Below are 20,643 nucleotides of genomic sequence, written 5' to 3'. Positions count from 1 at the left end.
TCTCCCCCGGTGAAACTGGACTCTACATCTTTTCTTCAGGATGGACTGACTCACGCCCCATCATTTCCGAGCCAAAGAGACGTTACTCTTTACTTACTTGTTTATTTTCTTACTTACCTGCTCATCCGCACCTCAACCCCTCGCCAGACTGATTCCGTCCTTAACCGGCTAAAACTATGCGACTCTACCAGAAGAGGAAAAATATATATAAACATTAAAAAAAGAGCTACCTAATCTAGTTTCGTCTTATTTTAGGTATTTTTTTTCTTTTTATCTTTTTCGTTTCTTCTCTTTTTTCTTCCCCTCCTCCTCATTCATCTCCTCCTATTCCTACTTCTCCTCCTTCTTCTTGTTCCTGTTCCTGTTCTTGTTCTTGTTCTTTTTCTTTTTGTTCTTCTTCTTCGTCTCCCTCCTCCTCCTCCTCCTCCTCTCCCTCCTCTTTTTTTTTCTTTCCCATACAGTAGCGTACATATCACAATTCCATATATACATGCTAAACACTAAGAATATTCATCACAGTGGAGTCAATTCCTAGTCTTATGAGAGATGAAAGATGCGGCTGTGCGGGCAATGCTGCTCCCTAACCTCAAGGCAGTCATTAGCGTGTTCAAATCCTTATTAGGCCTCCCTGCAGGACCAGATACCCAAGGCTACGAGGCGCTGAGATGACTGTAATGAGCGGGTTTAGCTCTCCAGTAATCTGAGTACTAATTTTATGGAGGACAAAGTAGTGTAGTGACCTTTCGTACCTCGTCTCCCTGTATCAGTTCCACTCAGGGGCACTCGTCTCCTGGAGAATCTGTTTTGTGTTCTTTGTTGGAGGAACGGAGCTTAAAAGAAATGACCTTGGAAGAACTGAACTTGGAGAATCTAAGTTTAGAAGAGAGGGACTTAGAAAACTAGGCTTTAGACCAGCGATTGTCAAACTGTGGGGTCGTGGTCCAAATTTGTGTTACGAGATAAATTTTGATGGTCCCGGACATTGAACAACGGTTGATGCTTCCACCTGTGATGCTAATACTGCGTTTTTCACATATATTTGCATTTTTGTGTCTCGGTTATCGCTGGCTATTTTTCCAATTACTTCCCCAGATCAAGGTTATTATGAAAATGACGTACAAATAAATAAATATGTTTGGGTTGAGGAGAGTCACATATTCTCAGAAGTGAAAGATCAAGTCATTCTGAGTCGGAAATATTCATGATCAAATGCTTTTGAGTCCATGGTTTAGAAGTTACAAGACTAAGAAGCTGCTGAGAAGAACTGGCTTTAGAAAAAACTAGACTTATCTTAGAAGAACCTTGGATGCTTGGACGCTTCATTCTCTCGTCAGCACTGTTTTCAAAGACATTAAAAGATGATCAGTTGGCTTCTTTGTGTGTGTGTGTGTGTGTGTGTGTGTGTGTGTGTGTGTGTGTGTGTGTGTGTGTGTGTGTTTCATTTGTGGTGTAGGAGCCTCGTTAATTATCACGAAAATACCCTTGCAGATTCCAGTAACTTTCCCTAGAGCCTGTTGAATGTAGGGAAAGTAAGACGTTGAAATGTACTTAATGAAAATGAGGTACTTTCGTTTGTCTCCAACTTACAATTACACAAAGGAATATAAATCAGGAGCAAATACCAATTCTCTTGACCCTTACGGAGATGTGAATAAACTATGCTATGTAATCTAAAGTAAGAGACATTAGAGGGTAAAGATGAAGGACACTCCCCGTCCATCATTCCTTCCACACACACACACACACACACACACACACACACACATACACACACACACACACACACACACACACACACACACACACACACACACACACACACACACACATACACACAATGAAGATCATTAATACACCAGAAAATAAAGAAAATAATATATTCGAGAATTAGTACTAGTGATATTAATTTGCTCTCTCTCTCTCTCTCTCTCTCTCTCTTTCTCTCTCTCCTCTCTCTCTCTCTCTCTCTCTCTCTCTCTCTCTCTCTCTCTCTCTCTCTCTGCAGGGTGGAGGTAATGGGTCACTCTCACCAGGACGCCACCAAGCTTGCTCTCGCCGTGAACGCCACCTGTCCGGGCAAGATTACTAAGGTATGGGCTTTAGTGCTTTCCTGAACTCTGCCTCTCGCCCCTTCCCTGCCTGAGTTTCCTACCTCTTTCTCCTTCCTCTCCCTCCTTGCTCTTGCCTCACTCTTCTTTCGCGTTTCTTAGTCTTAATTTCTTCTTTACCTTTCTTCTTCCTCCTCCTCCTCCTCCTCCTCTCCTCTTCTTTTATCGTCCCTCAATTCATTCCCTCTCTGCACCATATCATCCTTCTCCTCCTCCTCTTCTTCTTCTTCCTCTCCCTCCTCCTCCATTCACAACAAGCACTCACTCTCCCTCTCTCATCACTTACCTCCTCCCCTCCTCCCCTCTTCCTCTCCTTCACCCTCCCCGCCAGTTCCCCTTCCCTCCCTCCCACCATCCCTGCCCTTCCCTTCCCTTCATTTCCCCTTATCTCTTCCCCTTCCTCTCCCTGCCCTCACCACTTAACTCCTTCCCTCCTCCTCCTCCCTCTCCCTCTCCCTCTCCCTCTCCTTCTCTTACGTCTATATTCTCGTTTTTCTTCCATCTCTCTCCTGCTCTTAACTTACCTAATTATCTTTTCTCGTTTATCAACCTTGGCTTCTCCTCCTCCTCCTCTTCTTCCTCTTCCTCCTCCTCCCTTGCCTCTTACTCTTGTCTCAATTTCCTGTAGTCAGTTAGAAGTAGTTGCTAAATAGCCTTGCAAGGACCTAATGATCTGTTGCTCTTTGGTTTTCCTTTGTATTTCTCTTCTTCCTCTTCCTCTTTCTCTTTTTCTTCCCTTCTCCTCCTTCTCCTCCTCCTCCTCCTGCTGTTCTTTCCTGTCTTTTCACTAAGCAGTTAGAATTAGTTTCCAAACGCACATGCCTGGAGTTAAGGTTTGTTCCTCCTCCTCCTCCTCCTCCTCCTCCTCCTCCTCCTCCTCCTCCTCCTCCTCTTTTTCCTATCTTTTCCACCCTCCTATTCCTCAAATCAGTCCTCACCTCGCCGCTCAACTCGCCTCATTTCCTTCTTCCTCCCTTTCATCCCTTCCCTTGCATCCTCTTCCTTCCCCTCCCATCCCCTCACCTCTCCTTCCCTAATATCACCACCCCTTTCCTCCCACCCACCCCCTTTACATTCCTTCACCCCCCAAATCAGGGCTCGAGGGTACAGCTCCTAGAATAACAGCATCATTCAAACTCGAGACACAAATTGAGATATAAATTGTAATCTGATGCTGACGGGACGAGGAGGAGGAGGAGGAGGAGCAAGAGGAGAAGGTGCGGGAGGAGGAGGAGCAAGAGCTAAAGGAGGAGGAGTGTGTGATAAGGAAGGGAAGATGAACTGGTGTCTTCTTCCTCTAGACACATCGAAGAGAGGACCCGGTGTTGTGTTAACTCTGAGGACAGTGCGTCAGCCAGTGCCTCTCCTTAATGAGTTGATTGAAATATTCTTCTCCTCCTCCTACTCCGATCTCTCCCGACTCCGACTCCTCCTTGAGCACGTAGTTAAAATCACTCATCCCAAGTATTCAACAGATTATAGTCTCATTATTTATTTGATTTATTATTATCTTTTCCCTGTGTAGTGTTTTCGTTTCTACGCTTATACTTCTTGTTCTTGTTTTTCTTGTTCTTGTTCTCTTGTTTGGTTCTTGTTCTTCTTGTTGTTCTTCTTGTTTTCTTGTTCTTGTTCCTCCTCCTCCTCCTCCTCCACATGACTATTTTACCTCGTCCCTCCGTCCCTCCGCAGCATATCTCTCCACACAATCCTACATCTCTTCCCCTTTCTTCCATACATGCCAGCCACTCTCTTCACCACATTCACCTTCCATCACTCTCCCTCAACCCTTATCCTGATCCTCTCTCACCCAGAACTCCCCACTTCCTCTTCCCCTTCTCTCACATGCAGTCACTTCTCCCAGTACCTCCTCCTCCTCCTCCTCCTCCTCCTCCTCCTCCTCCTCCTCCTCCTCTTCTTTCTCTTCTCATTCCAGTGACTTCCTCTCTCCTTGCTGCTTCGTCTCCTTCCAATCAGACAAACTTCCCATTCTTCCTTTTCTTCACTTCCATATCTTCCTCAGTCATTCTTTATATAGCTTTGTCTTCCTCCCGAACTATCTACTTCCTCTATCTTATCTATCGTTCGTCTTCTTCTCTTCTTCATTCCTTAGTCTCTTCTTATAATCTCGTCTTCCTTCTTAGTTCCCAAATTCTTCCCTAACTCCCAAATTTTTTTTTCTGTTATTATATTTTCCTCCTCTCCTCTTCCTCTTCCTCTTTTTTCTTACTCCTCCTCGGTCACTCTTATTGCCTCTTTTTCCTTCTTAACTCTCAAATTCTTCTATCCTTATTTCTTGCTCCTCTTATCTTCTCTTTTCTTTCGCTCACACGTCCTCTTCAGTTGTTCCTTATGTCTTTGTCTCCTCGCTAGCTCACTTCGGTTCTTGATCCTCTCATCTCACACCTCTTACTTGCTCCCGCCTGTCCTCCACCTCATCATTTCTTACTTCTCTTCTATTACTCACCTCTTACCCGCTAACACCCTTCATAACCTCCCCAGGTCTTGTTTGTTTTACCTTACTCATCTCTTAGTCTCTCTCACGTCCTTTTAATTCTCTTAGCCTTCCTCACGTCTCACTCTTACCTCACTCGGATTTCACTCCTTTTCCGCAGCCCTGAAAGCCACACAAAGCCTACGTGGTGTCATATTCATCTCTAAATCTCTCCCACCTTCTCTTAGTCTTCCTCACGTTTTACTCTTACCGTACTCACCTCTTACTCGCTCTCAGGTCTTTCTCATCTCACCTGCACCCCTTTCTCACAGCCCTGGAAGCCACACAAAGCCTACGTGGTGCTGTCATACGCCGAGGCTGCCAACGAAGTGACGGAAGATGAGGACTGCTCCCGTGGACTTGGCGGCGCGTGGAATGAACTCCAGCTTCTGAGAGTAGAGGTGACGATGCAAGGACACGACGCGGGAACAGCGGCGGCGGCGACCAGGGAGGAGGCGCAGCAGGAGGATACTGGTGGTGGTAGTGGCATGAAGTCCCCCAAAATCATTCGCAAGGAGCTTTTCTTGGGGGATCTTCACACGGACTCAAGCAAGCAGGAGCTGTACCGCCCCACTGGCTATCAGACGCCACTCCTGCACGCCAAATATGTGAGTGTATCCTTGTGCCTGTGTGTGTGTTGGGGTTGGGGAGTAGTGTTGGTTAATTGGTTACTCTGTTTTTTGTTTCCCTGTATCCATCTCTCTCTCTCTCTCTCTCTCTCTCTCTCTCTCTCTCTCTCTCTCTCTCTCTCTCTCTCTCTCTCACACACACACACACACACACACACACACACACACACACACACAACACACACACACACACACACACACACACACACACACACACACACACACACACACACACACACACACACACACACACACACACACACACACATTCCAATTCCCTCACCTTCCTGTACAACATACTCCTCTCAATTAGTGACCCTCAACACCCCACACCTGGAGTTTAATCCCAGCGTAGACAGTTTACGCGCTATTCACTCAACTTTACTAATCAGAGTCTGCCTTACCTCTCTCTCTCTCTCCACGTGGCAGCAAGCAGGTAGTAATTAGGCGGTGATGATGAACATGTCTGCGAACAAGCAAAAACTCTACGGAAGATACCAGCTGCTCCTCATACGCAGAATATAGAACGTATCCTAAGTTACTCATTGCCTGTTGCTCATTGTCTCTAGTTTCCTGCCTTCCTTCCTGCCTACGACTTTATGAAATTTTGATTATAGAAGCGAGTGCGACACAAATACACCTTATCTCCTTCTCGTTTATCCAGGAATATTTTTATCGACCTAAGGCAAGGAGGAACAAAAATCTGAGTTCTTCGACCGTATTCAGAAACGCTTTGCTCTCTCACCACGACTATTTTCAAAGGCCACAGAGATGATTTGCCGGGTTCTCAAGAGTGTTTTCCCCCGTTTATAATGTAGAAATTTTGTCAATACGTCACCAGAACCATAAAAAAAATAAATAAAAAAAAAAGACTTAAAAAACCGTGTAGCGTCAACTGTAGCCTTTGAAAGTAGTGGAGTTGCGGCGCAGAAATGTTTCAGAATACGGCCCAATAGGGGAAGCTGCAAGGAGCCATCAGTCAGACCTACACGTGGCGGTCCTTGTATAAAACGTGCCTATTTTTTCTTTTTTTTCCTAACTATCATCCACATCCATAAATTTGTCCAGTGATGTTTCAAAACTCGTTACTGACTCGGCATCAGATTACCGAGGCCATTCCACCCATTTAAGAACCTTTTTTTTTTTCTTTTATTTTTCTTTTTTACTTTACCTTTATGAAGTTTGTATGTTTTTTTTTTTTTTTGTAAAGGGATAGAAAGTTAGAGTACAGCTTTGTAGTATCATTATTAATACTCAGAGATCAATTACTACTAATATGACATTATTCATCTCTTGACGTTTTCACTGCGATATGCAACAATCCACAACACTAAACGCAATGCATGGAATCTTTATAAACATCTACAAGAAAGAAGGGGCTTAAAAACTAATGGATTTTGCAATTTCTAGCCAGTACAAAGTTTGGAGGTAGCTGGAGACTGTAGAACAAGAAAAGATGTTTCAGAGTAGTTAGTGATCAAGGAAAGATGTATCAAGTGATCAAGGAAAGATGTATCAAATACCAGTGAAAGGGTTAAGACACGTGAAAGACAAGCTGGTTACTGCCTTATCACTCTTCTCGTCTTGTTATCATCTGTGTGGCAGCGTGGCTCGATGGGAGGCTTTTAGTGATGCGTTGGTCCTTTGTCGGCAAGGCACTGAGAGTCTCACACATGCACTGAGTCAGCAAATAGATACAAATAGATAAGCTCAGCGCTACTAAACACCATATTCTTCGCAACTTTGCTACAGAATGCCACACTGCCATCAAATATTTCGGCGTCTTACCTCAACTGCTATTAATAATTTAACTGTGACGTGCAGCAATTTATAACATTAAAAGCACAGTACAAAATCTTCAGAAACACCTGCAAGAAAGATATAGGAATTCAAAATAATACTTTTTTTTTTCTGTGATATTTAGTTAGTATGTTTCTAGGTGCCAGTAAAACATAGGAAATATCTCAGGGTGGCTTGCAATTAAGGAACCGTGTGTTAGTTGGAAACGAGAAGGATAATATAGAATGAAGAGGGAATTATTGGAGTTTTCATGAATGTTTTATAACGTCAATGATAGTTTAACTTTCCTTAGCAGCCTCTAGTGGAAATGAACTAGTTTGGAAGATTGTTTTTATTACTCTAGTGAAGTCCCCGATTGTAACTATAAAATAAACTTGTTAATAGTGTCCTAAACTAAATGAACAAAGGACAACTTCCGTGACATTTAACAAAGAGTTTGTTTCTACCAATCCCTGCCTACTTACGGCTACATGATGATATAACTTCCTCTAGCAATCTCTAGTGGGATTCGTTAAGGTTTTCAAGAGTGTTTTTGTATGATTATAGCGATAGTATACCTTTCTCTAGCAAGCTTTAGTGGAAAATATTGGAATTTTCAAGAATATTTTTATTATAGTGATATATACCTTTCCCTAGTAAACTCTAGTGAGAATATTAAGGATTTCAAGAGTGCTTTTCTTTTAATGATTCTAGCGATAATATTCCTTTCCCTAACAAGATTTTGTTGAAGTTATTGAAGTTTTCAAGGATGTTTTGCTATCCCAGTGATACTCGTAGTTTAACAAGGATTCCACACCATCAGCTGGAGAAACACTCATGAGAAACCGACTAACCAACATCGGTGGCCTTTGAAAATAATCCTTGCGAGAGAACAAAACATTTCAGCGTACGAGCAACTGAGACAGACTACAAGGAACGCACCCAGCACCTCCTGACGCCACTCCACCTGCCTCACCTCACTCAAGTTCCCCTAATCAGTCATGAACGGGCCCACTGTTTTTCCCCCAGTGTTCCGGTGCCTCGTGGCTGCCAGCATCTTTGTGTCTTTGTGAGTCTGCCTGTCTACTTCTCTTGGCGCATTTGTCTATCCTGCCTTACTCGCTGGGATGGGGGCTGGGTTCTGGCGCGTGCACTCTCTATCCCTCCCTCTCTCTCTCCCCCCTCTCTCTTTCGTGTCTGCAGCAGGGCGCTCTCAGCCGTCACGCCCCATCACCGCCACAAAGAAGGGACAGGAACGGTACACAACGCGAGAAGCAACAAGCGTCTCGACACAACACGTCACTGGGAAAGACGGATGACGGCGTTCATTCATGAGAGAGAGAGGGAGAGAGAGAGAGAGAGAGAGAGAGAGAGAGAGAGAGAGAGAGAGAGAGAGAGAGAGAGAGAGAGAGAGAGAGAGAGAAGGATGGTGTTTATTTTGACTCGTTAAAGGGAAATAAATCGTGTGGTCTAAAGGTAGGTTGTCAAGAGAGGATAAAGGGAGGCGGTGGAAGAGAGAGAGAGAGAGAGAGAGAGAGAGAGAGAGAGAGAGAGAGAGAGAGAGAGAGAGAGAGAGAGAGAGAGAGAGGTCTTTGTGTGAGTTCTGAAGTGCATGCAGTATTATGTTTTTTTTTTTTTTTGTCTCCTTGTGTTAACTTTTCTTCTGTTCATTTTTTTCTCTTCTTTTTCATCATCATCATCATCATCGTTTACTATTACTCTTGAAAATAAAATCTAACAAAATAAACAATAACAACAACAACTACTACTACTACTACCACTACTACTATTACTACTACTACTACTACTACTACTACTACTACTACTACTACTACTACTACTGCTACTACACTGATGATATGAAGTTTATGTCATTGTTGTTGGTGTTGGTGATGGTGATGGTGATGTTGATGGTGGTGATGGTGGTGGTGATGGTGGTGGTAGTGATGGTGGTGGTGGTTATTAATGACGAAGGCGTGTGTGTGTTGAAATGTGCGAGGCTTAACTGCTCTCTCTCTCTCTCTCTCTCTCTCTCTCTCTCTCTCTCTCTCTCTCTCTCTCTCTCTCTCTCTCTCTCTCTCTCTCTCTCTCTCTCGTGATGGCAGCTCTTTTTCTTCTTATGTCCCTTATAAGAGAGAGAGAGAGAGAGAGAGAGAGAGAGAGAGAGAGAGAGAGAGAGAGAGAGAGAGAGAGAGAGAGAGGTTGTGTGAAAATTTAACGGGTTGTCTGCCGCCGCCGATACCACCACCACCACCACCACCACCACCACCACCACCACCATCACCACAACCATCACCACAGCCTCCCACCCTCTTCTTCCTCTGCCACCTCTACCCCTCCTCCTCCTCCTCTTTTCAGTCCCCAAACTACCCTGCCTCCCGACCCTCTCCTATTTTGTCACCCTCTCCTCTTCCTCCCACCCACAGGGAACACCTGGGACGGACAGGTAAACACCCCCTAGTAGGAAACACAGCATGGGAGCGTGTCTTCCTCCTCCCACCGCATACCTCGCTTATTCTGTGCCTTTTCTCTCCTCCTCCTCCTCCTCCTCCTCCTCCTACTTCTCATCTTCCTCATCTGTTGCTGTTTAGTTGCCCTACGTAATCCTTTTGTAATCTTCCTTCTCTTCTTCCTTTTCTTTTTCCTATTCTTTCTCCTGTTGTGTCGTTCTCTTATGTTCTTCCTCTTTTCTCGTGATTCTTCATGTTTTTTTCTTTCTTTTTCTGTATTTACTATCTCCTCTTTCAACTATGTCCCACCTCCTCCTCCTCCTCCTCCTCTTTCTCCTCCTCCTCCTCCTCCTCCTCCTCCTCCTCCTCCTCCTCCTCCTCCTCCTCCTCCTCCTCCTCCTTATCCACTTCTTCCTTCTACATCACTTTTGCTTCTTCTTTCTTATTCGTTGTATCTTAATGTTCATCTTGTATTGTGGAATTCATTGTATTGATATGTTTTGATCATCTACTGTAGTCGTTTTATTTATTTATTTATCATTTATTTTCTTTAATTTTTAAGGCATTTCTACGGCTCCCTGTAGCTTGTAATTTGTAAACCAACCCCTGCCTCCTCTTCTTTTCTGATCCTTTAGAGAAACGTGACAGCACACACACACACACACACACACACACACACACACACACACACACACACACACACACACACACACACACACACACACACACACACACACACACACACAGTGACTGGCATCTCTTAGTTATTCAACCAGTCATGTAAGTCTCTCTAAGGTAAGGAGAAGTGTGTGTGTGTGTGTGTGTGTGTGTGTGTGTGTGTTCGTTCTAATAATTTTTCCATGTTACCGATAGTGATGGTGGTGATTGTAATGGTAGTGGTGGTGGTGATGGTAATTGTATTAGTAATAGTAGTAGTAGTAGTAGTAGTAGTAGTAGTAGTAGTAGTGAGAAAAAGGAGGACGAGGACGGAAAAAAGAATATAGTAGTAGTAGTAGTAGTAGTAGTAGTAGTAGTAGTAGTAGTAGTAGTAGTAGTAACAGCAGTAGCAGCAGCAGCAGCAGCAGTAGCAGCAGCTAGCTTTGTTGTGGTGGTGGTGACGGTGGTGGTAGTAGCAATCGGAGGAGTAGGAGGAGGAGAAATAGAAGTAATATTACTTATTTGTTGAAGCTTAGCAGCAGCAGTACCAGTGACCACGGCAACAACAAAGGCTATTACATCTGACTTAGCGTCGATTTCACAGCGCTCTAAACGTCATTAGGGGATTTTACCAACTTAACGATGGTACCTTTTGTTACCAAGGAGTTATACATCACCTAGTTAATCTTCCAACACATTTGCGTCTTCTCTCTCTCTCTCTCTCTCTCTCTCTCTCTCTCTCTCTCTCTCTCTCTCTCTCTCTCTCTCTCTCTCTCTCTCTCTCTCTCTCTCTGGAGTTTGGAAGTTATCTGTAGTACTGGATGGCTTAATTGAGATGATCAGCGAGGGAGACAGTCAGGAACAAATACATAGACTCAACACACGTACGTCGGTTTGGGAAGATTGGTGTGATTTGGCATGTCACGAGAAAAGACGAGGATTGTGTGGGGAGGAGGGTGCTGGAGATGGAGGTACCCGGCATCAGACAGAGAGGAAGACCTTAGAGAACGTTTATGGATGCAGTGAAAGAAGACATGCTTGTAATGGGTGTGACTGAGGCTCGTATTCAGGAACACTCAGTTCTCTCACCACGACTATTTTCAAAGGACACAAAGATGATAAACCGGGTTCCTCCTGTTACTAATGTAGAAATCTAGTTAATCTGTCACTAGAACAGTAAAAACACTCTTACAATCCCATGTAACTTCAATTAGAGCCTTTTGAATGTAGTGCGGCGCAGAAGTGTTTCAGAATGTGGTCCTGAGAGAGGCGCGGAAGACCAAGCGCGTTGGAGAGAACTGTGTCGAAATGGGAGCACCTTAAAAAAGTGAGACACCATACAAGGCAACGTGCTATGTCCAGCCCTGCCGTATCAAGAGGCCTTCTGTTATTCGCAGGATTGCAGGCTTAGCGTGGAATAACATATGATTTTCTTTAATAGTGATATGAATTAATTCTGAATGGATTACGTGGACGTCTTTGTCATTTTCGAGAGTGGAGATAATCTTTTGTTGATGCGTCAGGAGATGGGACGGACACGTTCTTCCGGTGATTTTTTCCCCTGATCTGTTGCGTCACCTAAGTTATATCAGATTTATTTTTAGTCTAGTTATGTAGCGTGAGATGAGAGTGGGTTTGCAAGGTGTGATTCCCTTATTCTCGTTTTCCTTTGCCAGTAAGGTTCCCATACTTAGACGCTTTGTGCTCTCATAAGAACTATTTTCAAAAGCCACATTGATGATTAGTTAAGTTCTCACGATGTTTTCCACCCACTGATGGTGCAGAATCCTTATCAAATTATCATTAGAATCTGAAAACATCCTTGAAAACCCCAGTAACTTTCAATAGAGCCTGTTAAAGGGAATCATGATAAGACGCCCAGACGTTTGAGAAAGACATTAAGTGTGACCTTTTCCTCCACAATGTTGTGACTCAGGGATTTCTATTCAGCATTAAAAGATTATTCTTGTATAGGATAAGCGATCACTGGTATTGTGTTCGGAATAGTCTGAATACTTACGAGGATGTTGATAGGTTGTTACTGTTTACTGGAATTAAGTTAGATGGAAAAAATAAATAAATAAATTCAAATTGAACTCTTTTGACTGCTAATGACGCACTTTGAAATGCTCCATCATTCACTCATTTTGCTTCCAGTGGTGTCTTGAAATTATACTCAAAACCTCCAATTTATTTTATCCAACTTGAAGGGAAGTCACAGCTGTCGAAGGATTTAATTTTATGCGCGACCGTCAGGTGGCAGCACTAACAGTGGCCCGTGGACCTCATTCTCAGGCATTTTGGTGTCCTCTCGACTTCCTTAATTAACCTGATTTAATTGGAAGTTATAGGAGTTTTCAGGAATGTTTGCATTATTGTAAGGATAATTTAACAGACACCATAACCATCAACATCGTCAAAATAACTGACGTTTTTTTTTTTTTTTTTTCAGGCTGGGGCGTGTGGGGGCGTATGCAAGGCTGTTGAACGGGGCACAGATGACAGCCCGCCCCACCTCCACGCCAGTCCCGCCCTACCCCTCTTGCTGGCGGGCTCCTGGGCCTCCCGCCGGTGTGAGACACGCCCCTATGGCATGTTTCTCACCCGCCACCTCGAATTCAGGTAAGTAGTCATAGTCGTAATCGTAGTAGTAGTAGTAGTAGTAGTAGTAGTGGTGGTGGTGGTGGTGGTGGATCTGGTGACGGATCATGCAGCAGCATTCTCATTCTCACCTCCTTTTCCCCCCCTGCAGTCCAACCGGCCACCGCTGGACCATGACTCTACGTCACTACCACGACCCTGAGTGCACCAGGCCCTCCTTCACCCTGCAGGCCAGCGGCACCCACCGTCCCGCCACCATCTTGCCATCCCCAGCGTCTCCCCGCCACACCTTCATCACGACCTACGCCCACGACTTCAACGTGACGCGGCTGCTGCTCACCCCCGAGGACGAGTACTTGTCCCGCGCCCTGAACATGTACAACAATGTGGACTGCGGAGTGCAGGGCTCCTGGGTGCGCGGCGAGGCCCAAGACGTCACGCCCACGGGCGGCTGTGCGGCCGTCGGGGTTCAGGTGCCCGCGGTGAAGAAAGAGATTGTGCGCACAGGCGTGGATGAGACAGGCAGGATGTGGCTAGCTCTGGGACAGACGCCCACCGCCAAGCAGCTGTCAGGGGCGCGACGCCCCACCAGCTGGGGACCAGAGCTCACCAGTTGTCGTAGTTACCATGCCTACCATCACGACAACACCCTCTTGCCCATCGTGGGCGCCCGTACTGCCTCCTCGGCCTCAGCCAAGCACACTCTGCCAGCGTGCACGACATTGCTGGCACTGTTGGTCCTGCTGGCCGCCCCGCACCACCGCTAGGCCGCTCGCCACGGCACCAGCGGCAGTCAGCAACACACATCTCACTGAAAGCAATACTTAGTGAGAGAAAAGAAAAGGTTTTTATGCCACTGAGGTGACGTGTTTGTCCCGATGTGTGGCCTTGATCGAGACAAGAGGCTGGGGCCCCACAGGCACTGCACAGAACCTCGGGCACCCTAGAGTGCTGTCGACCAGTAGACTGGAAATACAGCGACTCCCGCGCCTAGGTAGCATTATGCTCGCCGTACAAATCCTAGTAGAAAGCTGGCACCACCCTTCGTCCTCTCTGACCTGAGGGAAAGTTCATCCTCCCTCTCCGTCTTCTCCCGCTCCTCGACACTCCACGGACAGTCCAGAGCACAACGCGGTCATTGCCTCACGCTGAGACACGACTCACTCTACGGGTCATTCTTGCCGGAAATGGACATTATATTTACGATATGATAATAATAATAATAATAATAATAATAATAATAATAATAATAATAATAATAATAATAATAATAATAATAATAATAGTAATAATAATAATAATAATAATAATAATAACTATAATAATAATAATAATAATTATGGCTTTCTATGAAATCGAAAGGTCACGTGACGCCGTGGGAGAAGTAAACTAGAGTGTGTGTTGTCTATTCTCAGTTGTATGTTTTCACTGTCGTGTCAATAATAATAATAATAATAATAATAATAGTAATAATAATAATAATAACATGGGCAACTTTAGGAAAAGATAGTAAAATACGAGGTGTAGAATACTTTATTACCCCGTCCCTACCCCTCCCTCCCAGCAGCGGCAGGACTGTGGTGAGAGAGAGAGAGAGAGAGAGAGAGAGAGAGAGAGAGAGAGAGAGAGAGAGTTGTCACTATAGTTACAGTTAAGCACATGAGCTAGTCAGTCATTCAGTCACCACAGTTACTGCCACTCTACATTCCATTACTACAGCCACCATCACTCAGCCACCTCAGCTAGTCAGGCACCAGTCACCAGCATGCCCGGTACAAGCCAACAGGTAACTAGAAGCAACAATTACAAATAAAGAAAAAATGGAATTCAACTCGTAACTTTTTTTTTTTTTTTTGTGGTTTCATATAATGCGTGACCTTCAGTAACTGTTGTAATAATTATATTACAACATACTCTAGGACACCTGCCATGACAGTCTCCTTGAACATAGTGAAATTACTGGCGCCTCTTTCCGTATTCCTCTTGAGCCACTCATTGTGGTCAAAATAGTATATTATTATTATTATTATTATTATTATTATTATTATTATTATTATTATTATTATTATTATTATTATTATCATCATCATCATCATCATCATCATCACTGATATATGTATGTTAAGACAAAAAATCCTGGTTTATATTATAAAGAAAGAAAAAAAAAATATATATATATATATATATATATATATATATATATATATATATATATATATATATATATATATATATATATATATATATATATATATATATATATATATATATATATATATATATATATATATATATGTAATTATTATTATTATTATTATTGTTATTATTTTATTATTATTATTATTATTATTATCATTATTATTATTATTATTATTATGAGTGGCTGAAGAGGAGTAAGGAAAGAGACGCCAGTAATTTATTATACTTGCCAAGACATGACAGATGTTCTACTGTAGTGTTTATTATAATGTTATAATTATTATTATAGTCACTAAATGTCCCTAAAAATAACGCACTCATGAAACGGAGCAAGTTACCCGTTAAATTCGTTTTCTGTACTTGTGCGGGAGAGATAACAGGAGCCCCACAGCGCCACACTCACGGCATGCGCGCACCGGTTAGTTGTCCCGATGTGAAGCAACCTCGGTGGAATGAGTGGATCCGGATCACACACAAACATTACGGCGCCTTATCTCAACTATTTTTTACGCACTCTAGTAGAAATTAATGGATTTTTTTTTTTTTTTATACTAGTGATACTTTGAAAAATTTGACAAATATTCTGCACAATTAACGGGGAAAAAAAATAAAAACCTTCTAATCTCTGGGCTTTAAGAGTCATGGTTATGAGAATCCGACGTGCTTCAAAATACGGGCCTCGATTTTGTTCCGCTTGGTCGAGTCGAATGTTTCCCACACGACATTGTAGCTTTACTGTATGTGAGTATGAAATGTTAGTGTCGCGTAAAGTTGGCATGATTAATCGTACGTTCGCTTCCTCCGTAAAAATATCGATAATAAGTAAGCGCTGCCAAAAGATGGGATGGCTCAGGTGTTTCGAGCAGTGAGGCGTGAATCCTGTCAGTAAATAGGTACAGTGAACTGTGGATTCGAACCCTAGCCATTCGTGTGTGTGTGTATGTGTGTGTGTGTGTGTGTGTGTGTGTGTGGGATCGGGTCTCGCAGCGCCGCTCGGTCTGTGGGGTTTCGGATGTGCTCCCGGACAGGAACGCCAAAGGTATTTAATCACATATTTAATAAGTGTCATTTCCGGTTTAGGAAAGTTTTAAGGGTTAAGTAAACTCCAGCTCCTTCCATTTTCCCAGCGTATCTGCCCAACGAAGTAACAGTGCTCTTAAGGGAAGGCATCGCAGAAAAGAAAAATCATGTTGACCAGACCTAAAAAATGAGTTATGAATAATACGATACCATTAAAAGAAAGTACAGTAATACAGTTTGTCATGATGCAGATGAAAATATAATTATACTTTGGTGTCTGTCTGTTCTTAAGATTTTTCATGAGTGTTGAAAGACGCCAAAATATAATAATAATAATAATAATAATGATAATAATAATAATAATAATAATAATGATAATAATAATAATAATAATAACTAATAACAAAGCAACTTCTTTATAATACACTGCCGATCACCACCTACTACTACTACTACTACTACTACTACTACTACTACTACAAGAACTGTTGCTACTACTTGTACTACTTTAGCAATACTTTGAAATATTCAGTACTACTCTGGGTCATTAAAGTAGTACAATAGAATCCAAGCTCTCATAATTTGTGGATTTTATTTTATTTTTTTTATTTTTTATTTCTTTTATTTTAACTATAGCATATTTTTGTTACTTTTACCTTTCATTTTAACATTGATATTTTCATGCAGTTCTGTCATTTCGGCGCCAAGCAAGAATTCCTTCACTTCATTTCGCTTAAATCACTCAGTCTCATTTCCATTCATTCTCCTTCGCCATCACTAACATAACTTACAGTATAACCAAATCTAAGCTAACATACATAATACAAACTTTTTTTTTTCCACCACCACCACTGCTACTACATACAAACTTTTCTCCATCACCACCACCACCACCACCATCAGCTACCTCAATAACAATCAGTCATACGAGCGTCAGGTCTCCCTCCCTCCCTCCCAAAATACACCCGTCGTCCCTCTCTCGATAAGCCAGCGTAGTTAGCGTAGATTAAATAAGTACACTGTATTTTAAGTCTTTAGCAAGTATATATAAGTGTATGTACGAGTATTATGTATAGTGTGTATAAGTCTCTCTCTCTCTCTCTCTCTCTCTCTCTCTCTCTCTCTCTCTCTCTCTCTCTCTCTGATATCGATGCATGTCGTCGTCATCCTCCTCCCTGCCGGTCATATTCCTGGTGTCACGTGGAGGGGCAGGAGGTGTTTAACTCGCACTGTAGTCAGTAAGAAGCGTAACAATAATGTCTTATGTAACTCCGTCTGTAGCAGTTAGATGCTCCAATGTATAATACTTAATTTATCTTAGCAATTATATTTTTGTTCTCTTCGTGAGTGAAATCCTAGGCGCTGATCTACTTTGTAATTATTACTTATATGCCTCAGTCGTGACCCGCCAGTATAGTCGTGGTTACGGGGACAGAAGGTTGTATCATCGTACACTGGTAACACTACCCGCCAAAAAACTCCGAACCCGTACATGTGGTGCGCTCTAGGAACACTTTATCACTAATAATACTATATACATGCAACAACGGTGAATATATTTGAATACAATCAACACCAGGTTTCAGTCAGTAAAATAATAAATGTTGTGTGTGTGTATTGTTAATAATGATTGGTAGCTCGTGCATGCGATACGCATGCACGAGCTCGGCCACAGTCTTGGGTAGGTTGCCACACTATGATGATGCAATCCTCAGTCCCCGTGTTATATGTATGTACACAAGCACTGAAATAAACTATGTAGGGCATCGAGCCGTCCTCTCACCCCGTCTACTCCATCTGGTTACATTTAGTGACTGTCCTCTGTTGCTCGATCAAGGTATAGACTGAATGTTGATTGTATCAGGTGAAAAGCGCCAGAAAAGAAAATAATCAATGGTGTCGCTTACTACTCTGACTGTTATGAGTTTTACTCAAGTTTAATGAAATGTGGTGCACGTGAAGTGTAATCTTAGACACCATTGACGGTAGAAGTGATAGAGTACTTCAAGCCTTTTGGTAACCAGTGTTATTTGTTCAGTAAAACTGTAGTGACAAGAGGTACAAATACCCAAAAAATTATCGTAGGATTTGATGATCGTTATGGTCCCGATGCGTGAGGCGCTGCACGTTGTTTATCTGGTCAAGGATTTGATCATGATAAAAGTTTTGTATGGGGAAGTTGTCCCGCGTTCAGTTTTTGTCAGTGTTTATATTATGAAGTTGCTAAGGGCGGTATTACCAAATTGCCTCGGGTTACTCAAATAAAGTAACGACGTGCCCAAGTGTCATAAAAGGTTGTTGGACTTTTCTCTAATTTCCCTCGGGAGTTCTATATGTTGTAACAGCGAAACGTGTTTATTGTCGCTTGTCTCTTAACGTCTGCTATTTCTGAAGTTATATGTGTGGTATCGTGAGGAGTAACTTAAATACTAGAGGGGTTTCATGTGTCAACTGTACAACAATTGTTACTAAAAAGTATATACAATCAACAACACAAACACGTCAATGTCTAACTGCACGCTGCCCTCCAGAACTGCGATGATGAGAACGAGGATAACGAGTAAAGGAACAAGTGGAATCCCGCCAGCACAATGGAAAGCAGCTATGCCCAGAAAGGAGGCGCTACTAGAGTTCGCAAAACGCCTCACATACTCACCACTCACCTGCCGCCTCCACCTACCCTCGGCTGAATGGAGCGATCATCAAGCTGACCACTGGCTAAAATAACACTAGCATTATTTGAAGGGTATGTTTGTAGTAGAGTTGATAACGACGTTAAAGTTGTGTGAAAATAATTAAAGTACTACTCGTCATTTGAAATAATTATTTAACGTTAGAATAAGCTAACTAGTCTCCCACTCCATGTGCCGATAGCAACAGACACAAAAACCCGACGGAAACCCGTCACCCAAGAACTCTCTAGACCAGAGGAGAGGAGCAATTAGGAGGAAAAAACATTGTCTCTGGAAAGTTCTGCAAGGAGGCTGTAGAGGCGTGGACGCACTTGTCCACTTGTCCTCCAACACTGCCACAGACATTGCTAGAGACTTGTGGTGAAGCTGGAATCAGTGTTTCTAATCGTGCAACAAAGATGGGTACGCGTGACAATGTCTGACAAGACAGCAGCAGTGCGTCACCAGAGTAGACAGTTTCCTTGCTGGTGCTGGAACGTTCATCGCCATGAAAGAAATTATGAGACCAATGATTTCTGTGTTGGGATAATAGATGCCACTAGATAAGTCACAGTAAAGTTTATCCCAAGAAACATCCACATTAGTGCTGTCTATATGTTTCCACACAATGTGACACTCTTGTCCGTAACAGTGACACTCCGAACATGCAAACAGTCAGTGCCGTGTATGAAGTCTTAGCGCCGGCTGGGAGCAGGCGTGTCCGCTGCATGACTTTCCACCATAGATGTAAGTTGGACAAGATTTGCGATGACTACGAACTGGTGCATCTCGCAAGCTGGTGATCCTGCAGAGGCGACAGATTTAACACGTATTCTCGTAGGTTATAATTTAAACGGTGTTGTGGTTTGTAAATTATTTTTACGAAATAGATGACGAATGGTGCACGTCTGGATGGCTAGGAGGACTGCGTGTCACTACGTGCTATTGTGTACAGTCGTGTGGAGGAACCTGAGGCTGCTGTGTTGTACAAGTGGTGAGGGAGTTCCGCGGGGCATGTAAATACAACTAGTGGATAGTCTTTAAAAGGTGTTAATATTCTTAATGTCCCAGTGTTTAGGGTGTGTAGTACTCTATTGGTGAGCTAGACTAAGGTGACGTACAATGAAATGCTCTGTGTTGAGGGGCGCACCTTGCCTGCCGTGACGTGTGGGGATGTTGAGGAGTTAGTGTTACCCTGGGAGTAGTGGTGGATATGGGAATGACACCTGGGAGGAATGGTGGGTGTTGGAGTATCATCTGGCGGGATGCGTCAATGCCACCCTGTGGGGAGTGACAGGTGCTGGTGTCACCCTATGAAAGCCTCAACACGGAGGAAAAGCTGTATGCATAGAAAGATAATACTCGTATCGTATGTAAAAGAATATCGTACATTTATAATAAGGACACTACTACTACTACTACTACTACTACTACTATTGCCAAAGTGAATGTAGAAGAATGCTACGTACGTATAGCATGGATGTAGATTTTTGGCTATTTAATAAATGTAAACTCTTACTTCTTCTTTCACTCCATGATGGATATATCTACGAGTATGTGAGTATGAGATGAACAGTTACATGATCGCATCACTGGTTTGGGAATATTAACGTATGTACATTCGTCATACAAAAAAAAATAAAATAAATAAATAAATAAATAAAAATAAAAAAGCATCCCTACATAGTTACGCGAGACTCAGAGACGAAGAACTATGTGAAATGTTGAATCGTGGTTTGATATCAATGATTCACGACTCAAGTCCACGAATCATGATCTAATACGCAATGCATGTAGCTGTTGTACCTTTTGTGAAGTTTCAGACAGCCTGATTTACCATCTGTACCGAAACTGCTCCACTGCTCACATTGCTCTGCACTTCATGAAATTCAGCGTTTACGAGCGTAAGGATATATATATATATATATATATATATATATATATATATATATATATATATATATATATATATATATATATATATATATATATATATATATATATATATATATATATATATATGTGTGTGTGTGTGTG

The 20,643-nt window shown here is 42.7% G+C and overlaps 1 protein-coding gene and 1 long non-coding RNA gene across 3 annotated transcripts in view; both read left to right on the top strand.

The window, feature by feature from the left end:
• The window catches only part of LOC135110931 (protein APCDD1-like), a 92,746-nt gene extending 78,200 nt beyond the window's left edge, over positions 1-14,546 (top strand). For both annotated transcript variants that reach the window (XM_064023617.1, XM_064023616.1), the window contains exons 5-8: positions 2,006-2,090; positions 4,872-5,207; positions 12,567-12,736; positions 12,867-14,546. In XM_064023617.1, coding sequence (XP_063879687.1) covers positions 2,006-2,090; positions 4,872-5,207; positions 12,567-12,736; positions 12,867-13,482 — 1,207 coding nt within the window. In that variant the 3' untranslated portion in view covers positions 13,483-14,546. The remainder of the gene's footprint in view (positions 1-2,005; positions 2,091-4,871; positions 5,208-12,566; positions 12,737-12,866) is intronic.
• A 502-nt stretch (positions 14,547-15,048) lies between these two features.
• LOC135110930 (uncharacterized) lies at positions 15,049-20,124 on the top strand. Its single transcript, XR_010273498.1, has 2 exons — positions 15,049-15,953; positions 18,466-20,124. It is a non-coding gene; the product is annotated as an uncharacterized LOC135110930 (long non-coding RNA).
• The last annotated feature ends 519 nt before the right edge of the window (positions 20,125-20,643 follow it).

Source organism: Scylla paramamosain, chromosome 21 (assembly GCF_035594125.1).
Source record: "Scylla paramamosain isolate STU-SP2022 chromosome 21, ASM3559412v1, whole genome shotgun sequence".
Lineage (NCBI taxonomy): Eukaryota > Metazoa > Arthropoda > Malacostraca > Decapoda > Portunidae > Scylla > Scylla paramamosain.
This window is presented reverse-complemented; position numbering and strand designations above follow the sequence as displayed.